The 22,645-nt window shown below is 24.9% G+C and overlaps 1 protein-coding gene across 1 annotated transcript; it reads left to right on the top strand.

Annotated features, from left to right (window-relative positions):
* Positions 1-1,437: 1,437 nt before the first annotated feature.
* LOC129610869 (acid-sensing ion channel 5-like) lies at positions 1,438-20,226 on the top strand. Its single transcript, XM_055523639.1, has 9 exons — positions 1,438-1,577; positions 14,749-15,237; positions 15,391-15,487; positions 15,558-15,667; positions 15,737-15,815; positions 15,867-15,957; positions 16,029-16,167; positions 16,753-16,865; positions 20,042-20,226. The coding sequence occupies exons 1-9, from the start codon at positions 1,438-1,440 to the stop codon at positions 20,224-20,226; spliced, it is 1,443 nt and encodes a 480-aa protein (XP_055379614.1).
* The last annotated feature ends 2,419 nt before the right edge of the window (positions 20,227-22,645 follow it).

The raw sequence follows: 22,645 nt of genomic DNA, 5'->3' as shown, positions 1-22,645 counted from the left end.
TTGTTTGTTTTCCTTATTTCTTCGAAAACTTTCGGCAAACAGATGGTGGTGTACCATTCAGAATTGACCGTCCTACGTTCCACTAAAGGTACTGTGGCCACATGACCGGTTATACCAAAAAAAAAACGCGATCATTTGCTTCGATGTGCTTCTTCCACGAACAACTTTTGTTGGATTTGGCTCGTCTTGGAACACCCATACGGTCGATTGCTGTTTCGTTTCGAGCTCATATGCATAGATCCATGATTCATCACCTGTGACTATCTTATAAACGTCTTTTGACGCACCGCGATTGAATTTTTTCAACATTTCTTTGCTCCAATCGACACGAGCCTTCTTTTGTGCAATCGTCAAATTTTTTGGGATCCATCGACAACACACCCTTTTCACGGCAAGATGTTCATGCAATATCTTATGTACGCTGGTGGAACTAATGCCCAAGGATGCCTCAATCTCACAGTATGTCACATGCCGGTCCATCATTATCATTTCGCGCACAGCATCGATGGTTTCCGGCAAAACGACCGAAATTGGCCGACCTTCACGAAATTCATCCTGGAGCGAACGGCGTCCGAAACCAAACTCTTGGCACCAGCGATTTACAGTGGTTTTTGATGGTGCTTCATCACCAAAAGTCGAAACAAGTTGATCGAGACACTCTTGTCTCGATAATCCGCGCCGAAAATCGTAAAAAATCATCGCACGAAAATTTTCGCGGGACAATTCCATTTTTTGACCGAGATAAATTTTTCAAGTCACTGTAAACAAAACAATTCGCGCTCGAATGACAAAACGTTCTGAGTGAAGTTGTCCTAAAAAATGTCAAACTTTCCAATGGAAGTGTCAGATTGCACCTGGCAGCACTAGTATTGCCAGGACCCGAAATATAAATAGTGACCCTTGTATTACGTCAAGAGCCTCCAGAGGTTACCAAAGATTGTATCAGTTATTATTCAATTATTAAAGATAGAAATTTTTACTAACTTTTTGGAATTTGAATAAAAACAATTGCAAAAGTTTCTCTATTTAATTTCACATTTATTTGAAACATCAACTTTCTACTTTGGAATGAAAATCAAACAGAAGCTATAAATTCTGAAACTTATGTAAGAATTTAACTTTAAACTTAATTAAAACTCAAAAAAGAATATTTTGAATGAAAAATTAAATAAGTTCCAAAATATTACTTTGTATTTTGTAAATTTTTTATATGGGTGAAGTATTCATATACACTCATTCAAAATTTTGTATGAGTACAATACGATGCGAATCGGATTTGTTATGAGCGTCCCGTGTGTTTTGAGCCACTCCTATTTTTAATAAATTTTTTTCAACGGAGTTTAACCATCTCTTTCTCGGGCGTCCAAGATTTCTTCTACCAATTGGGATATCTTTGAAAATCGTTTTTACGACTACCTCATCTGGCATTATATTGACATGAGGCAGTTTATACAACAGCAGGTAACGAAAGTTCAAATATCAGTGGCAAAAATATATTTTAATAACAATTATGAGAAGCGTGGTTTTTTTAAAACATGGTTTTTCACTAAAAATAATACCAAATCAGAATACTTCCGGTACAGAATATAAAATTGTCAGAAATATTGTTTCTTAATAACTTAATATTCTGATATGATAAAAATTAAAAATTTTTCTTAAAGTTTCATAAAATCTTAAGAAATCTTAATTTTTTAATCTGTAAATTTCAATATTAAAATTATATTTTTCAAAAAAGTTATTATTGCTATCATAAAATATAATGGTTATAATTAAAATTTAAAAATTTTTATTATATCGCATATTACAAAGTTTTACCAAAGTAAATTTTCTGCCAGTCCAATTCTTTTAAAATAAACAATTTAAACAAATGGTATAAAACCTCCTCCCGATGTTTAAATTACACATTCAAGCATATATAATATTTTTACGAAAATGAGATAAAACTATTGCTCTGAAAAGCTTTAAAAAGTTGAAAAATTCATCGGAAAAAAAGTTCAGAGTTGAAACTAGAAAACCCTAGGCTTCGATCTAACTACTTAAGGCTCTTATATATAACATCACACCTATGATTTTCACGCACTCTGATTTCCTTAAATAATTTTGCTTACAAAAGTTTTCCTCTTATTCAAATAATACGCAAGAGTCCTTTTATTAAGGATTAAAAGTATGTAGCATCTTGATTTAATCCGCAATTATTTTATTGCCAAACAATATATATTTATATACAATATTGATCAAATAAAAAATTCATTTAATTTTTTAACTTTTGCACTAAAATATTATTAAAAATGTTTTAGAACATTTTCTAATTTTCACTTTCTAATACAATATTAAAATAATTATTTGAAAAACCACTAAAGTTTTGAATCTTAACAAAACTTTTTAAATTTTTAATTTTTTTGTAAATTCTCACTTTTACCCTCAGTCCCCATTCCAAAAAATTTCACTTTAAGGGGAAAGAATTTAATATTTCTGCTTATTGCTTCTAAAATTATAGCTTCCTTTTCTTTCATAATATTTTATATGAAATTTGATTTCTTTTGTAACTATAATTATCCTTTTCATTAAAATTTTCATTGTGTATATTATGTATCCGCTTTCTATTATTAATCTAAACTCCTCCCTATTACGTTTTTATAAATAATTGATTATATTCAAGATTGTATTAATGAGAAACAAAAGTGTACTTATAGAAAACAATATGGATGGAGTCAGACAAACTTACAAAGAAAAATTAAATTATTTCTTAGGGGTCATCATTTTCACAAGGTATGTATTTTATTCATAATTGCCTCATTAAAATAATATCAAAATTTTCAAGTCCTCCCTTTATTTCAAATATACAATAACATAAATGAGTTTGTCGTTTTTTAAGAAATATTCTTTCAATATCCTTTAGTTTATGATAATAATATAATTTGGTGAATGTATTCAAAGCTAAATATGTTAATGTTATTGTTTGAGACATAAATAGTGTTTTTAGATAGAACCGGAAGAAAATCTAATTAAGTTTATTATAAATTTAATAAAAGAATAATTTAAAAATTAAAGTTATTTGTGAGGGCAGTTTTTTGAACAATTATTAATAATTATTATACGAATGATTATTATTATAAAAAAATTTTGTTATGATGGCTTTAACAAATTAAAAAAATGTTGTAATTATTCGTTTCAAAAAGAAAAAGCTCATTGATTTTTGGTTAATTCTGGACAATTATAAATAAGTAATTGATGACAAAGTATACTGTAATTGAGTCATGAAATTTTTGTTGAAAAATCAATTAGGTTTTCTTATATACATGTAAATTTTCATTCATGTTCCCATTCTTCACATCACATGCACAATTCTATATAAAATTAATCCAGTACAATATATTGTAAAAACTTTTAATTTTAAAATAAATATTCAAAACTTTATTCACTTCATTTTTAAGCCCTTTAAATCAGTAATTGGCAATTTCAAAAACTTTATAAATGAAGTTTTTTTAATCAATAAGATCCACGGACAAATCTAAATATCTACATGTTAGTTTTTCATATTGGCATTTAAATTACACAAAAAAAAATTGCTATAACGTGAAATTCTAATAATGTTTTGCTTATGATTCTGTGAATAATGGCATCACATAAATTTGTTATATTAAAAATAAAAATTTAAATATTTATTATTTTTCATGAAAAAGCATAAAAATATGAAAAAAGCCACCATTAAAAATAAATTTTAATAAATTTATTTTGCAGTTTGAAATTCGAAAGCATTAAATCACATCAAAAAAAGTTTTTTTTTTGTGCTGCGATTCTTTATGTTGCACCAAAAAAAAAAAAAAATTTAAATTAATTTTCATTTTATTTTAAAATTTGCATTTTTTTTTTATTCAGAAGTTCATTTATCGCAAAATTTATTATAAAGTGTTAAATCACTCTTTCATTTTTCATATTCACTTAATTATAATTCACACTTAATAGCTAATCCTTAAAATATTGCACAATTTCCTGTTGCTGTATTAAAAATATACAGACAGATAAACAAACCAATTGCTTTGTAAAGTGGTAGTTCATTTTATTTTAATAAGTTGTGAGTGGAAAACTGACGATTTTAGAACTTTAAAATTTTAAACGTTGAAAAAAAATTTTTTTTGATATAAAACTTTATTTATAAGTAAATCTAATTGCAAACATTTAGGAGGATTATAAGAAAAAATCAATGATTGCATTGGAAAAAAATACTTCTTTTCTCATTCATATTCGAGAAAATTAAATAAATTAGGTTAATAGTAGGGTTAGATAAAAAATATTGTAAGAATTTGAAAAAATTTTTATCATTCACAGTCTATTTTAAACTTTTAAACACATTTGCCGACTGAAAGAAAAACAAAATGCCCAAAATCTCTTATATCCAACGACATGGTCAGTAGAGACGTGAAAATAAATAAAAAGTATACACAACGCCAACATATTCGTTCTCTTTAATATTTTTACATAACAATCCTTACCCAATAAGTTCAACTATAAAATCTACATTAAAAATTTTTGAATAAGACAAAAAAAATTTTTTATTATAATCAAATTTGACTGTATTCCTGACGACTTTGTCCAAAATTTCAAATTAAAATGGCAAATAGAATCATAAATTTTACAGGTTTTTTAATTTTTTTCTTTCTATTAGAGTAAATTTGAATTTTTTGTTCTTTAAACAATTTAAGTTTTGTTATGATATGAAAGCGATTATAACTTTTTCTATTATTTTGCAAAAATATTAAACCGCAAAAGAAAAACAATCAAAGCATGGTAGTAGAAAAAAAAAACATTTATTTTCATTTTATTACAGTTATATTTCTTGTTTTTCTTATTTCTGTCGCTTTTGTTTCACTTTATATTGGAAATACTAGGAAAAAATTTCTGCGAAAGAAAATTTGATACCGTAGACTTTAATTTTTTTTTGTGAATTTTTGAACTTTCCATTCTTAGAATAAAGTATTATTTTTTGATTTTGTGAAAAAAGTCCTTGAGACTTCATTTGTGAAATCTTACAACTTTTTAAGTCTATTATTCTTGAATTTTTCCACAAATTTGCCCATACAACGAGGATTGCATTTTTTAAATTATAGGTAAAAATAAAAAACCTAAAAAAATGAAAAAGAATGCACACATTAGCGATCGCTATAAGATTTACATGTAATTTAACATTAAAATTTTTTTACATAAAGTATTTACTAAATTTTAATTAAAAAAATTAATGTTCGATATTCTCATAATTTTGGAAATCAAGACATGATACTTCGAAAATTTAATTGAATTTTTTTGAAATCATAGTTTTGAGAACACAATTACAATTGTTGGGACTGAGATTTTATTATTGTAACATAAAATGTAACAAAAAATGTTCGTATCTAAATCCGGTTGTGTATATAGCAATAAGACAATATTGGTAAATTCGTAAAAATGTTGAATTCTTCATATTCAATACTGATTCAAATTCATAACGAATATAATAATATTTTGATTGCATATTTTGCAAATCTCATTCTCTATGGGAAAAAATAGTTGATCTTTCTTTAACTAAAACACAAAACTCAAATAGTCAGTTCAACAGATTACTTTAAACTTTCAGGCCTTATTGAACCATAGTAATATAAAATGTACGATAATATTTACAATAACGAAATATTGATGCCACCTTTTATTAAAAATAATGGTTCTACTCATATTGTGCTCATTAACACAATTTCATACCTCATTCTACACAAAAACGCATTTAATAACTCTAATTTGTTCATAAAACTTGGTGTTATCGACTCTTATTATGAATTTACAATATTTTTTAAAGCCTTTTTAAAACAAAGTTACAAATACAGCAAAATTGGTGCAAATATGTAATTTTCACGTTGCTACAGGGAATTTTTATCTTATTTTTTAACTTCACCTATAATCCTTGTAACTTTTTTTTTTTAAATTTACTTGAATCATCATCAATAAAAATAATTGGAAAACTTCAATCAAAATATATAACTTTAATTAAAAAATTCGCCGAAAAAAAAAATTCTACTTTTATTTAAAAAACGAAAAAAAAAAAAACAATATTTTTTTAACTAATTTGAACATTTTTTTTTTCATTGTGTAATCTTAAAGATAAATATAGAAGAAAAATTAGGTCATATAATCGAAATTATTTCTCAAAGCGTTAATTGTGAAAGTAATCAAAAGCATTAAAACTTTATTTTCTTATTGGAAACTTTCAGAAATCGCATATTTTCAAACCAAATACAATATCTGGAGAAAATACAATAAAAAATAAAGTTGGATCAAACCAATGGTTTATAAGGAAGCAATTTTCCTTTCAAAAAGTGAAAATATTTCGTTTAAAAACAATCTATGTATACCTTCCAGACTATTAAAATTACTTTCATTCATATACCAAAGAATTTCAAAAATTGCATACATTTAGGATTAGCACTGTATTCAATGTTTGAAATAAAACAAAAAAAAATTTTAAAGTCTCGTCAAAAATATGCTAAAATTTAAGAATTTATTGCGTGAGTTAAGAAAAATAATTATAGTTTTTGATGACATGGAATTTACCGTTAACTTTCTGCATTTATGCAATTTTTGAAAAGCTTGCGATTCCCGAAATATAAGATGCCAAAAAATCGAATTTTTCAAATTTCGTGAGGCGATAATTTGAGAGCTGGTGGTGGTGGAAAAAAATTCTTTTTAACAAAATGAACTATTTATTAGTGTCTAAAAGCTGCTCAAATTTCAGACTCCTACAACCTGGGGTCTACAAGAAACACGATATCAAAATTTTGAAAAATACGGTATATCGCGGTAGAAGAAGCCGGCCACCATTTTCATGCATTCACAAAACTTGAAAAATGCTTATGGTTTGAAAAGTAAAAAGTGCTAATAAGGAGCATAAATTTATAAAAACTTTTCTTTCATCATTAAAAAAAAAAAGAAAATCTCAGTTTTAAATTACACAATGGATTGAATTTCATTATTTCTAATTTTAATTTTATCTTATAATTTAATAAAGTACAAGAAAAAAGAAGAATATAAATCTTCAAGAACACGTTTTGTATACCTACACCTACTATTTAATACGCTCATATTCTCCTCTCATTTTAATTTCATAAGTTTTGTATACTTTTAATTGGATCTATTACGCCCCCTATAAAATTAACATGAATTTTCCAATTTTGAATAATAAAATACAAAAAAAAATCGTTTTTGTACCATAGGTTTTAATTTAATTTCAAAAGGAAAACAAGTGGAAATGAGGAGGTGTCATTACTCGTAATAAATATTTATGTTTAGATAACACGGAAGAAGTATGTATGTAGGGTAATAACAAGTTCTGTATCTATTCGTACGCATTATAAAACCAAAAATAAAACTTTTGAAATATCATAACAATAATATTGAAATAAAAATGAACAATAATATTAACCATGTTTGTGTCATTTTCTCGATATGATGAAGATTTTTCAACCAAAATATATTATTTTGGGAGAAGAACTGAAAAGTATGTGTACGTGAAAAATTTTTTATACTATAATTATTAACATCTTACGAACCTAAATACAATTATTATAATCTCTATAGAAAATAAGCTATAGAAGAATCCATACTTGAGATATAAACACAATAAGCATACAGCGCAATTTCAATAATAGTAACAACAGTAGGAGCTTACTTCTCGAATTTTTAAAACTTGTTTTGTTCAAGGAAATTTTACTGATATAGCTATATTAATTTTAATATTGACCGAGCTGTTATACTCAGCAGAAAATTTTATTAAAGTTTGAAGTTTACGACATCCTGTTTACTACAGGTAGTCTGAATAATTTTTTTATGAAGAGTTTGGTACAATTTTTGAAATTTACAAAAATCTATCGCATTATTTTGATCAATAATTGATTTGCCAACAGTAATGAAGATTTATACGTTTACCAATTAATTACATTTATACAACCTTGCGATTAAAAGATACAGTACAAATGTTGTCTAAAATTATGGTTATAATACAATTACATATTTTTGTCACACAGATTGCCAACTCCTTTTGTACATATTGGTTACGCTCAGGTATCTTGCAATTAATCTGCTCTATTAGTACAGCAAAGCTATTAATAAATAACATAAATTGAAAATTATTATAAAATAGCAGCTGAAAGGGGTGATTTAATTCGGCCATTCCTAAAGATTATGCCAACAACCAGACATGGCTTTCGTTCACCTTTACATGACCAAAAAAATTTTATTGCTTATAACTTTAGAACATTAAAATAAAAAAGCTAAAAACTTTTCTTCTTAAAATTTTCTTACTCTACGTACTTAAACTTGAAAAATATTTTAATTTTAAACTTGAGTCCTTATAAAAAAATTCTTACAAAATTACAACCCCATTTTAAGTTTTAAAGAAACAAAATGAAACAAAAAATTTTTTTTTTATTTCTAAAGTATTTTACGATTTTGTTTTTTTTTTTTCCTTAACGTTCGCACTTTTACTTTGATGGTGTGCCGTTTTATTTGATTGATGGTAACAAATGAATTCCTTTTCGCTAAAAGTTATAACGGAACTTTTTATTTTTCGGTTTTTTTTATTATTTTTGTTATTTGTAAAGAATTTCTTTGGAAAATTTAATTTTTTGTTCAGTGTTTCTATTTGGCTTTGCATAAGTTCACATATTTCTTTTATCGTAAACGCTTTCTTTTCAAACAATATAAAAAATGGGTGTGTTAGTATAAAAGTTTTTGGTTTTTCACTTTATATAAGGAAGTATTTTTCTTTTTACCGTTGGTTTTCTATGGCTACCCAATGAAAATAAATTATCAAAATTTTAATAGAAAAACAAAATTAAAGAAATTCTAAAATGAGAGTTTACTATCTATTTTGTAGAATGACTTCAAATACTTTTTCGTATGCTGTCCGTTCTTAAGTTATTTATAAGTTCTGAGCTTCGAATAATTTTAATTATCGTAATTTAAGTTAGATCACATTGTGTCATAATTAAACCATTTTGTATACGTAAAAATCAAGAATATGAAGCGTTATCGTAAATTAATTTTATTTGATCAAGAAATTTGGACGTTTGCTGCAAATTACGAAAATCAATCATTTTCCTTTAACATGCTAACAATTCAGCAATTACAAATCATAAACTGATTTATTTATGCAACTTCCGTTTTAAAACAGAGAATGTTGTACAAACTTTAAATTTTTTTTTGATTCACTGGAGGTTTTTGCTTTCCAAAATGAATTTTATTCAGCAATTGAGATTGTGTTGCTAAAAAAATCCAGTTAGTATTTAATTTGGCATCGCATATTTTTAAAGCTCAATTATTGCCATTATAAAAAATTTAGTAGGTCCATAATAATTCACAAGTTTAAAGTTGAAGTAATACTATAATATTTATAGCACCACTCAATAACTTCAACTCATAACCTGAATTATGTATAAACATCGTATTACTGCACACTTCAAGTTTGAATATTCCAAACATTTCTACTTTAAAAGTGACGAAAAAAATCAAAGAAGCGAATGAGGATAAAGAGAACGTATAAAAAAATATATCGATAACATTTGTGCTAGTATGTTTGTATCTATTTGCACAGTATTAAATATACGATATTTTATTTTATTTTGTTACCGTATTTATTTAGAGGTCTCTGATGTTCTAATAAATTAATTAGCACACAAACTGTTTAACTTTTTTACAGTTAAAGAGGATGTGCTAAAATTATAGCACAATTTTTATTAATAAAAGCATAAATATGTAACTATCATAAAAAAGAGGAAAAACTCATTATCGAAAGGATCGTTCATCTTATATATAAGGGGAAAAAACACTATAGAATTACAGTAAAAACGATAATAAAAAAAAATAAAAAAAATAAAATAAAAATTCAAAAGTTTGTTAAACCCTCACTCAATCAATAGTACAAGAAAATGTAACATTTTTCCACCCTTGTCGAATTTACAAAAAAGAAAAATTATTTTCAAGAATATAAGCACGTACAGTACTTCAATTATTGTTGGAGCGCTGGCCATTATCCAGGTAACACAAAAAAAAAATATTTTTATAAAAACTTTTTGAATTTTTACCAAAAAAAATTTTTGGTTAGAGATTTTGTATGTTCACTTTTTAATTCTATACAAAAATTCTGCTTTTGATTTTTTATTAAAGGAAAATCTATTTTATGGAGGTTTGTATAGAAATTTTCATCCAAATTTGTAATGTAGCGTATATCGAGAAATTAACAACACATACTTTGCTACAATAAGTGGAATATCTAGTGTTTAATATTGAAGTGCTGAAACAATTGTTAATTGCACTGGTTAACTATTCTATATTCTGAAAGAGTATTAGATTTCATATATTGCCAAGCTTCCACGAGTTTTAATTATTCAAGTAATATTGTAACACGCAATGAACAGTAACTTACGTCTACATAAATTTGACTAATTTGACAAAAATCTTTTATCTCAGTAATTAAATCGACAATCGTTTATTTTGACATTTCTTTGCTTTTAAGAACAAAATCAAATCTTAGAATAATTTCAAGCATGTAATTTATATTCAAGAATGTACTGTAAATAATTCAGAAGATCTACGCCATTTATATACTTCGCTAAGACTTTATAAATTTCGAAAAATTTTTTATCTGGTCAGCACTTTAGAAACTTATGCAATAGAAGAAATTTTATAAAAGTTTTCATAATTTTTCATTAATAACGATTATTGATAATTTTTCAACAGGGCTGTACGGCTGGGAAAACACTTACAAATTCTTAAGGCAATACTGTGATTGCGTGTATACTGTATAAAAATATTTTACCGGCCCTTTTATATCCTTTTCTTTTAATTATTTCTCAAATATAAAATTCCAATATTTTTGCTTTTGAGTGATACACAAGCAAATATCAAATAAGACCGCATTTACATATAGCTTATCAATTTTTATATTCCTTACTTTTTTCACCAAAATACGTAAAATTCTTTGGTGTATTCGTATATGTATATATAATTATATTGTATATGTATTTCACTCCCCAAAAACTTTTTATCGAAATTTACACCGTATATAAGTAATGTTTATTATTATTAAAAAAAAAATTTTTTTCATATCCTTGTTATATTTGAAGAAGTAGAAAGTCAGTTGATTGTTTCTTTAATAAAAGCGTTAATGGTTTTTTCCCTAAATTCTTTTGTTTACTTGTCCTTTTATTCATCTCTCTTTTTTTTTAACATTTTTGTTGTTATATATTGGCGGCATTGATATTATTAGCGTATTACAATTTTTATATCCACTATTTAATGAATTCTTTGAAATTAAGTTTTTATTTCCCTTTTTTTTCTTCTTTATTTATTTTTTTTTTCTTGTTTCCTTTTTGCAATTATGTTACTTTTTGTTTTTGATTTTTTCAATATGTTTATCACAAATTTTGCCCCAAGGACTTTACCCAAAAACCTTAACTCTCTGTACACTAATATATTGAATGTAAATGTGTATGCATTTTATGTTATTTGTATGTATGTATGTAAATATTAATAAATTTATTGTGAATTCTTGTTTATCTTGTAAACACATATTACAAATACTTAATAAAAACAAGAAAAAAAAACCAGAAAAGAGAAGAGAGGTAAAGCACAAATGAAAAAAAAAATAACCAGAGAAAGAGAGGAAAAAAATTCCACAAATTCCCATTAGATCTATTGTAAATTGTATTTGTGTAGGGATGTTATTGTTGAACAGTTTCCAAAAAAAAAAAAAAAAATTAAAAGAGAAAAAATGAAAATGAGGGAAAAATTAAGACTGAAATCGAAAATAAAAATAAAATAGGAAAAATTCGATACAAATTTACAGCATATGCTCTAAAAGATGTGATAATTTTTATTAGGTTAACAACTCTCACACCACTATTTTCTCTTTTTTCACTTTTTCATAATATTCTTTATTATTTTTTCTTACCTTTTTAATAACCATAAGGTAAATGTACCATTCATTTGTGTTATTTTCAGTGTTTTCAGAATATAAATGTTTTTTTCACCCTATTATGTAATGGGGTGAAAAATTATTATTAAAAGAATTTTCTTAATTGGCCGAAATTAGGAAAACGGTTAAATTAGATTATAAAAGATTAAATTGAATATTTCTAGTTTTATGACCTTGAATATGGTCTCAAGGGAAAATATTTATGCATATATGTATGTATATGTGTATACATACAGTACATAAATATTTTGGTGTATTGGTATTTATACGAATTTTTGTATTTTTCTCTGATATTAAATAATAAACTTTTAATTAAAATTTAATGTAAGGTAAATAATTTGGTAAAAAAAAAACAAATCAGAAAATATATTCTGTACTTAATGCTGAATAAATTTATTTGTTAAATAAATGAAATTTATTATAAAGTAAACATAACTTCAGTAATTGGAAAGATACCAAGTGTAGTGAAATGTGCAAAGAACGTCTACTTTATATCCCTAAAACCTATGTTTTAAACTTATGTACCTACATTTATAGTTGAACTGCTCATGATTTATAATATAAAACAATATTAACTATGGTTGAAAAAATTAAAGTTATTTTTGTTTATGGGATCACCTTGCAATCCAAACAGATAATTCTAATTAATAAGTCTAATTGAATTATGTCCTTAGTGTAATAAAAGTTTTGAAAAGTTTCCACAAGAAACAATAAATAGTAAACTTAAATATGTTGAATATTTATCGTATACAAATCTAAACTGTTACTATACTTTGGCTATATTAAAATCGAAATAAAAACGAAAATATAGGTAAAGCTAACCGTGTCAACAATCTGATACCCGTACTATTCAGATAAGGTTTTGGTATCTACAAGAATAACTCATTTGCCTAAATTTGGTAAACAGAACTTAAATAGTTCTTTCAGACGGATTATGGCTGTAGATCGACTCAAAATTTGACACTGATCAAAAACCACACTTGAGTTATATTTCTTAAACCGTTATGTCTAACGGTTACAAACAGAGTTGCAAATTTATATATTATTTTTAAATTTGTGCGAACGTACGTTTGTACAGTTATAAATATTAAAGTTTTAGGTGAGGTAATGAGCTATAATCGGGTAAATGAGCTAATGAGTTGTAATGAGGAAAGACCTAATATTGTTGTTCAAACATTACATTTGAACGTTTAAATTCTGTTATTCAAGCATATTATTAAAGCCGACTAAAAGCGTTATAAAGACTATATTTTATCCAATTTTCAGAGGAAATCCTATTAACCCGATTATGATCATCTGTTTTTTATGAATTTATGTACGATACAGCTTAAATATTTGAAATATTGCTTTAAATAAAAATTTTTAGAGTGGTTTGCACTAAATCTACTATTTTTATTTAGGACGGTGAACTTTACTAAAACATATCACTTTATACGGAGCACACAATACAACATATACTATTCTATACAAGTTAAGTCAGAGTTCTAGAATGTTTCTAAAAATTCAGAGTATCCTTTATTAAATTATATCAGATGTACATCGCACATATCATTTGTCATAAATTCATAAAATTCAAATTTTATTGTTTTTTTTAATAAAGATTGTTTGATAAAATTGGAAGCAATAGTAAAAAATCATAATAAATTTAACATTCATAATAAAAACTACGTTGGAGTTCGAATTGAGTTAAACTCGTTTTTTATTAATTTTAGTGTTTATTACGGCTATATAAATCCGCTACACCATAATTGAATTTATTATTACTTTATTCATGAATAAATTCACAATGCATAAAATACTGTTTTTTTTTTAAATCCTGAAATTCTTTATCGTATTTCTTTCCGTTCTAAGCTTAAAAAAATAGAGAAAGTAAACTGAATCGAAAGATTTATCCATATACGATTACGACAGTACGATTTCTAAAAATAAAAACAAAAAGCTTAAATTTTTTGACAAAGGATATTCAAGGATATTCAATTTATTGAATATTGTATTGAAATTAAATTAGGACAGAACAATAGGGAGACTTTTAACATTTTTCTTTTTGTTTTTCTTTCTATATTTTGCTCTTTTGTATTATTTTGAAAAATGCTTTTAGCGATCTTTATCTAAAACACATGATTTGATGGGAAATCAATTTTAACAAAATTTTCTCTTTTTTCGTTTTTTGGTCTTGTTTTTCCTTTAATTTTCTTTGTTTATTAAAATATTTTTAAGACTATAACTGATTTGAAATTAAATCCAAAATTTAGTTTAAAAAATTGTGTCTCTTTAGTTAAAAAAATAATTTCTCTTTTTCAGCACGATGAATAAATTTAAAAAAAGCAATTTTTCATTTTTTAAAAGTTTCTTTGAAAAAATCTTAGAATTTTGTCGAATAATTGCAAATGCATCGGAAATTACATCGATCAAATTAATATTTGAAAAAAAATTGCATTTGTTTGAAAGGTTTGTATATTATAGGAATAAGTTCCACAGTCTAACCGTAACTTATATAGTAAAACAACCCCTTTTTGGCAAATGAATGATCATTTCACTTAACTCGCGAAATTCCGAAGCATAATATAAAACAATATTCAATCGCATCATTGAAAATTTGAAACGCCTGCAAGGGGGAAATTAAATTATTAATTAAAATTATAAAAAAAGGATATCTTAAAATATAAAAGTTCAAAATACAACAAAAAAATTTTCTATCTACTAAAAATTAATTTTAACTCAAATAAAATTTCACTAAATTTTTTTTACAGAATTTTCTGGTTATTAACAGTAATGGGATCTATTGTTACAACCTATATAATGATTACAAATCAAATTAATCGTTTCTATAATAATCCAACAGTAATGAGTTTAGATCGTGATTATAGAGCATGGAATGGAACTTTACCTGGTTTAACATTATGTTATCATGATAAAATGGATATATCGAAAGCTGATGACTATATACAAGAGAAATGGAATATAACACCTAATGATAATGATTATTCTTATTTCTTAGAATTTTTATATGCTGTTGTTAATTCTACAGCATATAATTATGGTGATTTAGTAAAATTTGCTGAAGATGAACGTTTCGATGATATTAATTTATATGAGATTGTAAAATTAATTGATCGATCATTTCTTCAGGATCTAACAACATTTCGAAATAATGTTAAAGTTCATGTAATAAGGGTGATGACAGAACGAGGAATGTGTTATGCAATAAATGCTCCGATGGCAAAAATGTTGTCAGAAAAGTAAGTTTTCTTAATAGCTAGTTTTAATTTTCAAAAATTTTAATAAATTTTCAAATACACACATAAGTATTATTTGAATATTTTGTCAGAAATTTTTTTTTGAAATTTTATTTTCCAAATTCTTTCAAAAAAAAATTTTTTTTTCATCTTCAGCAATAAAAATATTCAGAACATTGAAAAGTCAATACTATGTGAATATGGGAAACATCAGTGCTTTATAAAAATGGATATTTTTGACAGTGTTGGAACAGTAAAATTATTTTAAATTTCCAACTAGTCTACCTGGATTCATAGAAATAAAAAATCTTTTCTTTTTGTAGATTGAAGTTCATTCCCCATACGAAGTTTCAGCTAGCGATGCTGGAGTAGGTGCAATCGAAATGATAAAAGCAAATGAAATCTATGCATCCTATAAAGTTACAGAAACATTGTGAGTGCCTTATATTATTAAAACATAAAATCTTTGGGCATATATAAAAATATTTTTTTAAAAAAATAGTGCAAGTGAAACCCTTAGAGACTTAGATCCTGAACAAAGAAAATGTGTTTTCTTTGATGAACCAACATCAGGATTGAATGTAATAAATTTTATTTTTAGATGAAATTCTTTTAAAAACTTACAAATTTAGATTTATAGTAAAACATTGTGCTTGGCGCGTTGCCGTGCAGTTATGGCACTTGAAATGTGTAATTGTGTACCATTTTTCTATCCTTTTGTGGGTAATAATTTTGTTCTTTCTTCTCGAATTATCAAATATATTTAATTTAAAATTCAACTTTTTTAAAATTAGATGGAATAAGATGCAATCCTGCAGGATTTGAATGTTTATTAGATTTTAAATGGCCAATTTGGGCACTTCATATTTGTAAATGCCCAAGCACATGTACGGAACATGTTTATTCAGTTCATTCAATAAAAACAAATCCTTGGTAAGTTAACTAAAAAGCTTTTTTTTGAGTAATAACAAAGAGTAGTCTTTTACCTTATATAAATTAAGGGACAATATCGGAGATTCGAAGCAAGTTTATGTCAAATATCGTAAATATTTCTAACAGATACGCCTTTGGTTTTCCAAATCATTATTCTTTTACTAGCATTTTGTTTTCTTAGAAAAACTTAACATATGGAGTGGGATTGGGTTTTTTGGCCTTCAATTGACATACGCACGGAGATAAAAAGTGAATAACTAGAATTTTTCCTTTTCAAATGATGACAAAGTCATGTAAAATTTATTTTTATGTTTGAGGGCAGCACCTACTAGCCTTATGGGTATCAAAAATACGGGGTTTAGAGCAAAATTAAGATTAATACGGCTGGCGATTAAAGCTTATGATTTTCTTGGAGAAGACATGAAAAATGTTTTAGAAAATTTGGAAAATAAAATTTTATATCTGAGACAACTTGAAATTAACGTCCCTAACTTAACATATTACATTTGTTATCGGTACAACGTAAAGCAAATTATTACAAATATTGTTATTTGACAAAATACACCGATTATTCAATATTTTTAGGAGTGGAACAACAACTGAAAATTCTAAAATATCATCAAGCTTTAGATGGGATATTGTACCACCAAAAGTTCGTATGAGACGTGATGTTGTATTCAGTTTTGAGGATTTATTAGGTAATAAAAACCAAAATTTAAATATTTTATTATTTTATAAAAAAGGAAATTAATTTTGTTTTTATAAAAGTGAAAACCCTACTACCAATTAAATTTAATACACCACACGAACTCATTGTTTAATTAATCTAATTAAAAAATTCTGTATAAATTTATAACAAAAAAGTCATGAGATTTGCACTCTAAAATCTTTTGAAAATTTTGAAATGAAAACTTATCTTTATTTTAATATAAATTAGATGATTAAAATCGCAAATTATTTATAATTCATCTAATCTTATATAACAGAATATAAAATCAGGTAGAATAATTACAAACAAAGAAACTATAAAAAGAATTTTAGGTGTATTATATATGTAGGTGTGTGTATACAAATTAATTTTAATTTTTCCACCCGAAACAACAATGGGAAACCAAATCTTTTTATTATAATTTTCTCAACCTTCAACAGAATTTTAATCAACCTCCCATTATCAGTATTATTTAAATTTTGTGAATAATTTATAAGAGTAATAAATTTAAAGATTTCATACCGTATTTTTGTTCGTCCTTTCCTGCAATGGTGTGAATATCTTTTAAATTTTTTAATAATTTTTCATTGTAAAATTTTATGTAGAACAACCACCACCAAGTAAAAAAATTATTATAATTCAGTTAAAATAATAAATACTCGTATTTTTAATATTACAATAAGAGAAAATACAAGATGTAAAGAGAAAACAATGTATATATAGGAAAAAATTTATGACCTTGACCAAAACGTAAACCTTATACATACATATATGTACATAGCATCCAAATTTCCTATTCCTTTACTCCAATATAATAATATTGTTATATACATTTATTTTATTATCGATTGTTTCCGTTTTTCTGTTATATAAGTACATAAAATGTAAACGAAATATTTAACAATACTTTGAACGTTATTTTAATAATTAACGTCAAAGCTTGAAAAGCTATAAAATTTTATTGACATTAAAAAATTGTAAAACAACAAAAAAAATTTTTTAATCCCAAAATATTTTAAGGCATTCGAAATCTATTTAAATGGAACGAATTTCAAAAGAGAAGAGAAAAAATTGAAGTTCATAAATCTCTTTTAATGTTACGTAACAGATTCATAATAGGTTTAAACTAAGTATTCTTGAACAAATTCTTGAACCCTATTCAATGACAAGCAAACAATCTAAGTAGCTGACTGTCTTGTTCCGTTCTAAATTATTTTTACTGTTATACAGTTTGTACTTATAAAAATAAGATTGATATAAATTCACACCCAAGAATTAGACAACTTAAATGAAAGTGTTAAAATGTTATAATGTGCAACGATAACAACTCAATACGCCTTGTGTTCAACTCTTCTTTATCATTCGTCTCTTCTATTTCTACTTAGATAGGGAAATCCTTAGTTACATATAATTGAATGAAATCTATGCTTATAATATAACAGTTTTCTCTACCGTTAAAACCAAATGAAATTTATGCCGAATAATTTACTACCGGTATAATTTCTGTTTTATTGTTATTCTTTTATTATTTCTTTTACATGTAGAAAAACAAATTTCTAATACCATATCGCGACTTCAAAATAAATTTTATCAAAAATTTAAAAACAAAAATTATAATGTTTTATTTTCCTACTTCCCTTTATCATACCATTTAAGAATATTAATACCTTAATTAAAATATTTGATTTGTTTTACACTAAAGAAAGGAAACCAAATCGAACATATATATACATATATACAAATATATACAATTATTGTTACCAATTCTCCTTGATTCTTGTATATAAGTAAGCTTAACAAGGGTGCTGTTTTATATAAGGATGATAAGGAGATCAAAATAAAATTAAATTTTTCCTCCTATCTTAATTTTTATGAGTAATAAAAACAATAACAAAAAAAATTGTTTTACGATCAAAAATATTACATAATTACACCAATGCAAACAACAAATTGCAATCGAAAATAAAAATAAAAGCACTAACACATTTGTAACCTTTCATTCACATTATATTTTTACTATAATATCCTTATATTAAAATTATATGTAATTATGTGTGTATATATTTCGAACGGGAATATTATTAAAATATCTAATTTATGTAATCATCATTATAATAATATTGATTTTATTTTATTTGTAAATGAAAAAAAAAAAAATGTTATTAATTTTCTTGATTTTTGTTTTGGTTTTTGTTATTACAAATTTAATAAATATTTATATCCTTTATTTATATCCTGAATTATGTACATATTTTCCCTCTTCCTTTGTATATATAATTTGTGTATTTATTAAATTTCGATGACACAATATAATTTTATTAAATAATTATTATTTGATTTTTAAATATTATTTAATTAATTGATTGTTTCAATTCAAAATTAAACCTACATATTTTAATAATTATAACATAATTAGATATATTTGTAAAATAAATTCTAAAAAAGGATAATATAAAATACACAATAAATAAATCTATTTGGATTCTCCCTCAAAATTTTAAAATAAATTAATCAAATATCGATAATTATCTATTATGTTTGCATAAAATTTAAAATAATAAGACGATATAAAAGGAATTTATAATTTTTGAATTAAATCTAAAATAACTTTTTAATATATTAATTGATTAATTCATTTGTCATTCATTTGAAAAGATTTTGATTTCAGGGAAAATTTTTTAATGGTGAGATATTGTAGAAATTTTGAATATACATAAATTGAGAAATAATTGAATTTTTAATAAACATTTTAAATGCTGTTCATACACAAATTAAAGATTTACGATAACGTAAGATAATATTGATTTAGTGTTTTTTTTTAGAAAATAAACCGCACCAACTCTTTTTATAAAAAATAATGAATAAATTACAAAATATAATTAATATTATAGATAGATTATATACAAAATAATGAAAACTAAAACTATACTAGCACTAAAATATTGCTCATATACCACACAGTATGTTCAATAAGATCAACAAAAAAAAAATTTTCCAATTAGGTACTCTGAAATGCCTGCAATATGAGTTGTAACATGAACAATATTAAATAAATACTGATTGTCAGCAACTAAATGAATTGCAGTTTAAAACTACAATTTATTTAACTATTCAGGAAGAGTGGCATTATAATGAAATTAATTTAAAATAAATTTTCAATTACAGTATCAGTTGGTGGTGCAATAGGATTATTTCTTGGCGCAAGTATATTAACATTGGTTAAAATTGGAATCATCTCACTGCAATGGTTTATAGAAAATTTCATTTTATTAATAACAAAGATGAAAAATTGTTCATTAAAGATCCGAATAAGAAAACGAAAGCCAAAGATAACTGAACAAAATAATTAAGGATTAAAAAGAAATTGCAATGTAATTGTTGGTTTTTTCTTAATTTATCATTATTTTATTTTGTTTAATTAATAAAATAAACTGTAACATTAAAAATTGGATAAATCTGACTATAGAGCGTTTTTTTTTCTACTTTTTTTTTCTACTTTTTAACAAAAAGTATCAAAAGTCTTAAATAATAATTCCCTAAAAATTCAATAAAATCAATCTGGATCATCAAAAGAATTAAATAGGATAAAAAGGAAAACTTCTGAATGCAATCAAAACTTTAATGAACCTGTGATCAGTAAATTCTTAATTTTCTGATTCCGATTTGGTTGGAATTTTATATGTACGTTTATTTTAGTTATGTGACAGATTGATAAACTTTTGGGTATGTCAGCAATCGGAAACCGGATCTTTTTGCGGGCCAATTTTGTCGCCTTTGCGCAAGGAAAGAGAAATAATTAACTAATTTAATATTTAAATTCGAAGTATTAAAGCAATGAACCTATAATTTTTTTGTAAAGATCAGGACTCGGAAACCGAACTTGGGGCGTTAAATCGTAAACTTTTCGGGGAATTTGAATTCCAACGAAACGCTGCTAAGAGCTAAATTTACGTTTTTCTAGGGATAACTACCTTAAAATTGGAAAGGAGTATTTAGGAGGCATTTTCACAATCTTCAATAATACTTTCGCTAAAGAATACACTTTACGGTTGATTTTATTCTCCCCACATTAGATTTTTTCTACTTGTAATCATTAAAGTCCAAACATTTTAATTGTTTCCTTAATTCTAATATTTTAAAATTGGAAAATTTCACTGTCAGAAGTACTGTATTATAATTATAAACATATAACTTTGCATTATACTTGGGGTTGAGGTATTTTTCAATTATTTGCTTCAATTTCAGAAATTTAGAATTTCCTATTGAAAAATGAACACTTTACAAAAGATTACGAAAATCTTTTAGCTTTGTCGTCACACAAATAATGTTAAAATTCAATATAAATTCTCAGATGGTAGATTTTTGAGTATAAGATTTATTGAAAAATCTTTCAAAAATTTTTAAATTCCTGATTTAGATAAAAGGGGATGTAAACTGAACAGATTATAAATCTAAAAATTATAAATACTATATGTATTTTAAACGAATAAAGAAAAGCCTGACATTTTTCTTTAAAAAGTTTCCCGAATTTTTTCTTTGCTACTTTCGGAATGATTACTTTAATTACTATAATATGTATACTATTACTAGTCGATTTCTTTGCGTGCTTATTTTGTTTATTGAATTACAACGTGGATCCAAACGTTTTGATAGCCGTACAAACATTTATGTAATTCGACAGATATTTCCATTCGACGTCCTTCTTGATTTTTTTTTTCTTTTTTTTGAATTTGAATAGTCCAGAAAATTCTAATACTGATTTTCCGTATATTTATCGAGAAAACTATGTCATTCCATTTTATGCACATTGTTTATTGCACAATTATTCACAATTATTTATTTTATGTATAATTTTAATAATATCGTAATTACTATATTTATTTTGTAAAATGTTGAAATTCTTCTGAAAAGGATAACTACAATATTTATAGGTTTAACTCTACATCAAACAACGGGAAATAATGAGTTCAAAATAAAACTTTCAAAATAAACCAGTTGAGGCATTTGACTTTTTAATTTAAAGTGTACAATATATCTTATATATATATACATATATTTGTAAATTTGTAAAAATGTAGGAAATCATAATCATAGTTTATAAAATAGCATATAAGCCAAGAACTTATGTTTAAACAATGTTATTAAAATACATAATTTGCTATCAATACAATTTTGCATACTTTTCGGAGTAACGTAATATAATTCCTTACTAAAAAGTTATACTTATTGAAAAATTGAATTAAATTCCTAATTAATTAATTTAAGGATTAAAATAAAAATGTTAGAGGTTAAGTTAAAGATTAAATAAAAATATTAGAGGTTAAGTAAAAAGTTTTTTTTGTTTATTCATTATAAAATTTAAAAATGCTTTTAAACTTGTAAAAAACTTGATTGGCAAAATCATAAACTCAACAAATAAAGAATAATAAAATTAGAAGTATATGATTTTATAATTAGGCAAGCTATAATTTATAATATATAGCTGTCTCCATTTTGTCATTTTATATTTGTGATTTTGTTACAATGAATAAACAAAAAAAAATGCATTTTTAGAGATTAGTTTCCAGTAAAGATCTATTTATATGTGAAATTCCAGCTGTCTATCTTAAACGGGTTTGAGGACGGGTACAGGGAAACTAATTTTTAAATTCTTTTTTTTAGAAAAGTGCTAAAAAAGTAGCTCATAAGTTTCAATCTTTTCTAGTTAGAATTATTTTCCTATTAATGTTGATCAGATTTGTTAAACTAACGCATTACATAAATATGAGT

The sequence above is a fragment of the Condylostylus longicornis genome, unplaced genomic scaffold, assembly GCF_029603195.1.
Source record: "Condylostylus longicornis isolate FDR11 unplaced genomic scaffold, ASM2960319v2 ptg000048l, whole genome shotgun sequence".
Taxonomy (NCBI): Eukaryota; Metazoa; Arthropoda; class Insecta; order Diptera; family Dolichopodidae; genus Condylostylus; species Condylostylus longicornis.
Note: the sequence above shows the minus strand (reverse complement) of the source record. Positions and strands in the feature narration are given on the sequence as shown.